Genomic DNA, 8,733 nt, shown 5'->3' on the forward strand with positions numbered 1-8,733 from the left:
TAAGAATAAACATAGAATATCTCCTATTAAAATAGATTGCTAGAATCTTAATCTTTCAAAATTGGCAGCAATGATGACATTCACACAGAATGTGTTTTTGTGTTTAAAAGCATGTGATGTAGCGTTGCGGCATGGCAAAGAAAACAGGATTTTCTGCAGTTTTTCTATGTAAACATGCTAGATGGATGACTCTGACTATTGCACATGTTAAAAGTTTAACTTAAAAATGTTTCTCTAGACATGCCATGCGTCTGGTGTTTTTACATGCAAAAACGCATTAACCCTTCCGAATATATGCATACTACTGGTTTGCAATTGGTCTTATTTTTTCTTTTCATTCCTTTGCATACTAAATTGTGATTGGACTTTTTATTTACAAAGAGCCAAAGTTAATCTTTTGCTGCCTTACAGCAATGGTATTTCCTTCAGGAAATGCTAATCTAGTTTATTTTAAAGGATTTTGCCTTCTTAAAATTGTGTTTTTGAGAAATCACAGAAAATGGGTAGAAAGTCATGATAACATTCACTGACTGTTTGTTCTTGTTCCTCTTTGGCCTGTTTATTTATATTACTTATTTATCCTGAGCATAGCAGAGAGTGCAAAGTAATGAAGAGAAAGTTGAGCTGTTAAGTAAACCTTTTTTTCTGCTAAGCTTTTGTGTAGAAAAGAAGAGGGGGATCTGTCTTTGGCATTAGTCTCCTAGAATTTCAAAGAGCTGGATCTTGGCAATAATTCAGAGCAGCTAAGGGGATATATGAATACTTGGTCTGTGAGGCCTAAAGCCTGACAGGCTGAAGTCATCTGTTCCAATTCAGCCATCAAGTCTTCTGTTCGCCTAAAACGGCTGTCCGTGGTTAGTATGAGTGAATGGATAATGCCTTATTCTTGTAAAATAAGTGTAGGGTAAAACACTGGGTGTGTTTTTTATGAACAAATCATGGCTGTCTGAGTGTGTTAGACTGAGGAGAACCACATTAGTGAGGCCTGTATTATGACTAAACACACTGCATGACTCAGAAAGATGTGCCGAAATGCACGTCGGCCCTGGCTTAACTTTGGAAGTTTTGATACAGTTTGGGGAAGTGAGCTTTAAATCACAAAACTGAGCACAAACATACTGGCATATGAGTAAATATTTTTTTAGGAGGAGTATAGGTTTGTACAAACATCAACCATACCTCGGCTCACATGATGAACAACCATCATGCTTATTTTTTTTTTTTAGTTAAACATTAAAAGTGCAAAATGTCAGCGCAACCAAGTAAACGTCTGTGAAATGACAATGTAGGAATTAGAAAGAGATGTGAACTCAATGTTACATTTCCCTCAAGTGTCAGTCTACGTGATGTGATTTTGTAGTTTGTAAATCATATTTTAGGTTCAGTATTAGGAGAACAATATAATGCAATAAATTATATTATAATGCAAAATGTACATTCCGCATATTGTATTTTATCCTTTGTGCTTCTGTCAAAAATGCCCCACTTTCAACCAAGTAAAAACACTTCAATTAAATATACCAAATTGTATTGCCTTCAGTGTTTAAGGTCAAATCATTATAAACCTTCTGAAAATATATACATTTAATTATGGATTAGTGTAAACTGTACAGCTTTTATGATCATTCAAAAATGATGACATAAGGTCATGAGGGGCATCCAAACATTAGAAATGTATTATTCCAAAATACTTAATGAATTACAATTTAAGGCACCATGACTTCTAAACTGACCTGCAATACTGGTGTTTGTACAAAGTGTTTGAATACACAACTTGTGAAACTTTAAGACTTAAGAAAAAAAAACACACCACAAATCTCAGGTTACATATTATTAAGTGAAATGTAACTAAAGTGCATGAGTCATTGTGATATACTGTGCGTGCTTAAATGTGCTCAACACGTAAAATAAAGGACCTTAGTTGACATAGTATGTGCAAATATGATGCAATCTTGAATTACAAAAAATAAAAGATCTTATGAGATACTAAAAAGGCACAGAGATGAGAAAAGGATTCTTTCTTGGCACTTCAGGCTCACAAGATCATTCCTGCGTTGTCACAGGTAAGTATATCATTGGGTTTGGCTTGTCCAATCTGTCTGTGAAACTGTCCTTGCTTGTGTGTCTTCCAGCAATGCACATTTGGACCTAAAGATATGCTCTTTATGCTTGGCATCTGGGTAAAGATGGTCCTTGATAATGGTGTGACAGGATTATGGGACAAATTGAGCTCTTGTAAAGAGACAAGTCCACTAAATACATCCGGGCTCAACGTCTTGAGCCGGCTGTTGTTTGACAAGTCTAAGACCTGTAGGTTCTTCAAACCTCTAAATGCACCTGGTTGAATGAGGGTCAGGTCGGAAAGGCTGCTGAGAGACAGGTGAATCAGTTCTGTCATTGAATCAAAGGCCCCTGCATCAATGCTGGAGATGAGATTCCCATCCAGGTTCAGATACTGAAGTGGGATCCTGTTGAGCATCGGCACCTTCCTCAATTGGTTCCCTGCCAGCATAAGACTCTTGATGTTCAACGGATGGCCAGGCGTCTTCCTGGAAACGGAGGTAAGAAGGTTTCGCGACAGGTCCACCATGATTGGTACATCCTGTGCTCTGGTGGTGAGCAGATCAAGGCTAAACTCTTTGAATCGGTTTTCACTCAGGTCCAGCTCAACCAGAGGGAGTCCGGTGAAGCCGCCATCGCCAAGATCCTCAAGAGCGTTGTTGCTCAGGTCCAACGTCTCAAGGTAGCGAAGTTTAGAGAACGCTTTGGGACTGACATGTGAAATGAGATTGCCGCTCAGGTCCAGACTAACCAAGGTGGTGTAACCCGGTCCGGAGAGCATCGAGTCGCTGATGGAGGTGATGGAGTTTAAGGAGAGGTCGAGATGGGACGTGTCCAGAGGGATGGGGACAGGAGCGTTCCCGGGGCCGATTCCACTGCAGTCCACTTTGGTAAGGCTGAAACTGTCGAAGAGGCCGAAGCTCTCCACCTCACACCGACATTGCGGATGGCAGTTCTTCACTGCTCCCATGACAGCCAGGCCAAGCAAAGAGAAGAAAAGACACAGCAATGTGGCCATGGTGAGCTATAAACAAAAAAAAACACACAGTACACGGTTTAATTTCACAGTCATAAAAGTATCAAAACAGAATGAACCAATCAAAATCAAGTGAACGTCAACATTTAGTTCTCAGTTCACCCTGGTGTTTAGTTCCTATAACCAACCAGTGCGAAATCTCCTATTATCGTACACTGACATGGATGCTAATATCGTTATTATAGTTACCTTGATAGTTATTGTTCTTTACGTGACCTGGCCTTAAGGGTCTGGCATTCCATGTTACCATCAAAACAGAACCATAACCCACTTCAGTGGTCTTTGAGAGGTTTGAAGAGATTAGTCGCTCATTACATATGGTAATTTATATGCAGCTGGACGTACATGCTTGTCACTCTGGGTCTGTGTTGATTCATTCGTTACGCTAAAAGTATAAATATTCTTCCCTTCTAGTGCAACTTGATAAGCCCTAATTTTTACGCACATTCTCAAAGGATTTTACCTAATTCTTATGATCAAAGAACCTATTAAATTTTAATTTCTCAATTATAGCAACAATTTGTCATGATTACAAGGGTGCAAGGCTGTTCTCATGGAGAATTTAAGGACGGTTAACACATAATCATTCAGTTAAAGAATATTAAGAAACTCAAAGTCTTTGATGCTTTAATATGCTTTAACAAACCAGTATTAGAAATTATTAAGATAATTCACTTATTAAATTAATGAAGTTAAATTATAAAGTTAAGTTAAATTATTAATATCTATAATATCAGTGTTATTTGTGAAAGAAATAAATAAATAGAAAAAGCTGTAAATCTAAGTCTATATTATAACTATATGGTAAATTCTGTAATAATAATTTATCACATTCAAATTTGTAATTCAGGTTATTCAAAATGAAAGTAAATAAAATATTAATATAAAAATGATATTCAATTTAAATTCTATCAATAAAAAGCCATTACTTCAGTCTTGAGTGTCACGTGATCCAATAGAAATTATTGTAATATGTTGATTTGGTGTTTACACAACATTTCTTATGGTTATCAATGTTGAAGACAGTGCTGTTTTAATATTTCTGTGGAAATAATGATACATATTTTCAGGACTCCTGATTAATACAGTTCAAATAATAAGTTCAAAAGAACAGCATTTATTTTAAATAATATTATATTTATTTGAATAAATGTTATATTTCACCCTTGCTGCATTAGTCTTAATTCTCCAAAAAACTAAAATAAAATTAAATAAATTAAATAAAAAATCCCAAACTTTTGAACAGGTGCATGTGTGTATATATATATACTGAAACTCCAAATACGTCTCACTGCAGCTGAATAAACAGAAGATTCAACTGCTTTCATTGATTCAACGTGACTAATAAACACACGACTATGGCAATATACGGTTTATCTTATTATTATAATTTTCATTAAAATAAAGTATATTTATAATGCAATGCCTTTATCACTGCTTAAATACTATGAAATATGTTGCGTGCCTTATTCTGTGTAAGAAGCCACATCATCTCACAGAAGGATTTATTTCAAACACTCGACTGACATTATGAAGTGAGTTTGGAGTAAAAATATGTTATTAAATGTGGTATTTTCACATGCTTTCAGATGGAGCAGCATTTACTTCACAGAGCCGTAGTTCACCGAGAAGCTATGCAAACAGCTGTCATTATCGCAAACGATTTCTTCGATTTCAGAATCGCGCAATAAAATCATCTGCGATTTTTTTGCATACCTTTTCAGTGAACTACGGCTATGTGTAGTAAATTCTGCTCCATCTGAAAGCAAGTGATGATGATTTCCTGCTGATTACAGAACTGGCTTTTTTTAACAAAATGCGCATGACAATCACATTCGATTAATCGTGCAGCCCTAGTGAGTATATATACAATATATATATATAGCTTTCATGATCAATAACTTGTATTACACATGTAAATAACCTATAAATGATTGCTAAATAAATCATTACAGCATCATTATACGCATAAATAACTGAATCTTGCTTACGCGTTTTCATGAAGTACACAGAAGACCTTAAAAAGTAGACAGAAGATCTATGTGTCACGCAGGTGGAGATTCTCTATGACTCCAGCTGAACTCTATAAATGCTCTACTGACAACTTTTGTTATCGGACTGCCCTACCATGTGCGCTTTGTTTAACTAAACGACCTGAACTTAAACCTATTTCAACACTTGGCTCCAGATCTAAATACAAACAATACTGTTGAATCTGGGCATGGGTTAACCTGATTACAAAACAAAACAGGTTCACACAAATCATTAGAACGAAGCAGCAAAAACGACTGAACATTAATTTGTAAGATTGCGTGTAGTAGTATGTATAATGATTAACAGAGCCAGCACGCTAAATAAACAATTACCTCTTATTTAACTGATTGAATAATAGGTACAATTAAAACACTTAACTTAGTGTGTACACTGACAACAATTTAGTGAGATATAACTATTAATTTCTAATCTGTTACTAACACAATAGCAGACATGCTATAAGAAAGTAGTTCCCCAAATTTTTTAAAAGTCTTTGTGACACCCTAAAGTGCTACTTAAACTTGATGAATCTGCTTAAATAGGAATATTTGTTAGGGATATAGACACAGACCTGTAACCTCAGGTATGTCTTTCCTTTTCTGCTCTGGTGACAAGGAGAGACAGCAGCTGTGTTCCTTCTCAAACTGCAAGTCCCGCCCTACTCTCTTCTCAAGACATGAGCAGCCAGAGACATTTGGTCATTTTAAAGAAATAGTTCACCCAAAAATGTGAATTTGCTGAACATTTTCTCCCCCTCAGGCAATCCAAGATGTAGATAAGTTCACCGAAACAGATTTGGATAAATTTTGCATTGCTTCACTTGCTCACCAATGGATCCTCTGCAGTGAATGGGTGCCGTCAGTCCAAACAGCTGATGAAAAAGTTGCATTAATCCACATGACTCTAGTCCATCAATTAACATTTTGTGGAGCAAAATTCTGCATGTTTTTAAGGAACAAATCCACCATTAAGATGTTTTTAACTTCAAACAGTTGCTTTCTGCTAAAAAGTCGTCTTTCTGAATCAGAAGAGAAATATGCACAGATCAAGCACCATTTACAAGCAAATACAGTACAAAACAGTTCTAAACAAATATGTCTGTGGATTTTGATGTAAGAGGACAACAGAGGATGGACTTTTTTCCACAGGAGGAAATGTTATTATGGATTGTGGACACATAGTTTGGCCAGAATCAAAGGTCTAAAGTTAAAACATCTTAATGATGGTTTTGTTTTATTCAAACACGCAGCTTTTCATTTCACAAGGACTGGGGTCATTTTTATCAGCTGTTTGGACTTTCATTCTAACGGCACCCATTCACTGAAGAGGATCCATTAGTGAGCAAGTGATGCAATGAAAAATTTCTCCAAATCTGTTCAGATGAAGACATCCTGGATGGCCTGAGGGTGAGTAAATGTTCAGCAAATGGTCATTTCTGGGTGAACTATTCCTTTAATTGAAATGTCTCAGACTGTTTGTTCTATCAGTGCCTTGCAAACGCACTAAAACACTTTTCTACCAAACTTTTTTAAAATATTGAATTAATTCTGTATTGTCAGATTGATTACTCATATGTAACAACATTCAAAATGATTTTCTGTCAAGCTTGTGATTGCATGTTTCTAAGTAACCATACGTATACATCTGCCCGTGTGACAGGGGTTATGAACTCTCCAGGTGTTGTACACCTCCCACTGTAAAATCCCTCCTTAAAATGCCTAAAGTCTAAGTGGACTGTATTTTAAGAGCAATCACTGTCAGTGGTTAACAGCTACATATTTAAACCATTTATCTTTCTCCAAAATGTGGGAAATTACCCTCATAGCTTCCCTTTCGGTGAGTCTGAGAGACTCACCTATGAGTCTGCATGAAAACAGTCGAGCATTAGAATGCAGATCATTCTCAACTTACTTTATCTTTCTGCAATTAACATAGCCAAAAGAGAACTACAGTACAAGAGAACTAAAGTCGGTTCTTAACCAATTTAATTAGCAGACATCCTAATCCAATAAAGCTGAAAGAATGCAGTACTTTAAGGGGGTCAGATTTAATGGGAGCTTTAACATCTCAAACAGCTCACTTTTGAATGCCAGGTACTTTTTGTGATGCTGACTTCACAACAGCACGTAACTTTTGAATTACATGCTAGAGGCATGCATCAAAGCGTTCAACAAAATGTTTATGGGTGTCGACTACAGTACAGCTGACATAATGCAGGTTGCCACCCATATACTAGAAAACAGATGAACAGCTTTATCTCAATTCTAATGCATTAAAGCACTTGTTAGACTTAGAACAAGACTGTTAGACTTCCATTTTTAATTCAACTGTTCAAGTCTACTGACAAATGGCACCATTTGGTGGGTGTCTAAAGCATAGTACTTAATGCTAATGCCTCTTCCTCCAACAGGAAACAACTAAATTACTCAATTGTGCTTTTCATTCAAGTGAGAAAAGCAGCAATTTAAGTCCAATTGTTAAATAGAACCCAAAACAAAGATGAAAATAAAATGATGAAAAAATACATTTTTACATAAACAGCTATGTTGCAATTATTGTTATAATATGCCATAAAAATATTATTAATAATAGTTATTATTCTTAAATAAGAACGTGTATTACTTAACGTGTAGTACAAAGCAGAATAAAATAACAATTAATAATTATTTCTTTTAAAATGTCTGTGCAAAACAATATTGGTTGATTCACTGTAAAATGAATTTATCTGATAACTACTTTGACAGAATTTTGGCCATCATTGGTGCTGTCTAGGTAGGCAGCTGACTAGGTTTTGAGACCCAAATCTCTGCCTTCATGGTCTGAGCCACATCTGTATTCATTTAAAAATACAATCGCAAATAAACGTTGGAACAACTTGTCAATGCTCAACAAATGTGTGCGTTTCACAGCACCAGAATGTAACAATATGCAAGTTAACGTTACTTCCATTGTGTCTTTATTTTTCATTACGCGAACTACTTGAGATGAAGCAATCAGCAGGCATTTTGAGTTTGTCAAATAAAAAAGGCAGTACAATCCAATGCCAACAGTAAGTCACGTTTGTGAGATACAGGAGAAAACTTTTTTTCTTTTTGGTAAAACTTACCATGTGCCGCGACACGTCTGTCGGAGAGCTTTTACTCTTCCAGGCCAGCATCGGAAAAGACTCCAGTTTTAGGGGTTGTCATATCCTGTGCTTTTTGTAGTGGGGCGAATGAGCACGTCTGCGGTATTGTCTTGGTTGGGACTTTGTCGATCTATCGGTTACAGACTCGCCGCAGAAGATGAAGCGATAAAACGCCACCGCAAGCACAGTCTCGTCTAGAGTTTCACTCGCTGATGATAATCCGCGCCCACCAACGTCTAGACGCGGCGAGTAACAGCGCCCTCTAGCGGCGAGTATATAACACTACAGAACATTTAAATGTAAACTGGAGGTCGAAACTCTTCTGACATTTTCTTAATGCATCCTAATATGTTAATGTTTTTATTTTTAAATTAAACCAATAAATAATAGCTTTTATACTGTCTCTGTTCTGAAGCCAAAACAAATTATTATAACGTTTTCTAAAAAAAAGGCATGCAGGCAAGTCTAACGTGAG

At 36.3% G+C, this 8,733-nt stretch overlaps 1 protein-coding gene across 2 annotated transcripts; it reads right to left on the bottom strand.

The window, feature by feature from the left end:
• Positions 1–532: 532 nt before the first annotated feature.
• Positions 533–8,508, bottom strand: LOC107589732 (tsukushin-like). 2 transcript variants are annotated; one of them, XM_016278244.1, is made up of 2 exons: positions 8,238–8,508; positions 533–3,085 (listed from the first exon to the last, which is right to left on the bottom strand). In XM_016278244.1, exons 1-2 carry the CDS (start codon positions 8,286–8,288, stop codon positions 2,036–2,038), a joined length of 1,101 nt encoding a protein of 366 aa, XP_016133730.1. In that variant the 5' UTR covers positions 8,289–8,508; the 3' UTR covers positions 533–2,035. The 2 variants fall into 2 exon arrangements, with proteins under 2 accessions (XP_016133730.1, XP_016133731.1); XM_016278245.1 differs by lacking the exon at positions 8,238–8,508 and adding an exon at positions 5,089–5,171.
• Positions 8,509–8,733: the final 225 nt, after the last annotated feature.

This window comes from Sinocyclocheilus grahami, unplaced genomic scaffold (assembly GCF_001515645.1).
Source record: "Sinocyclocheilus grahami isolate Dianchi unplaced genomic scaffold, SAMN03320097.WGS_v1.1 scaffold119.1, whole genome shotgun sequence".
NCBI classification, from domain to species: Eukaryota; Metazoa; Chordata; class Actinopteri; order Cypriniformes; family Cyprinidae; genus Sinocyclocheilus; species Sinocyclocheilus grahami.

Bases quoted from the DNA above. Each gene is read 5' to 3' on its own strand.
- LOC107589732 (XM_016278244.1), bottom strand. From the start codon at position 8,288: ATGCTGGCCTGGAAGAGTAAAAGCTCTCCGACAGACGTGTCGCGGCAC. The intron at 3,086-8,237 runs GTAAGTTTTACC...TTTTGTTTATAG, and splicing joins CAGACGTGTCGCGGCACATG to CTCACCATGGCCACATTGCT.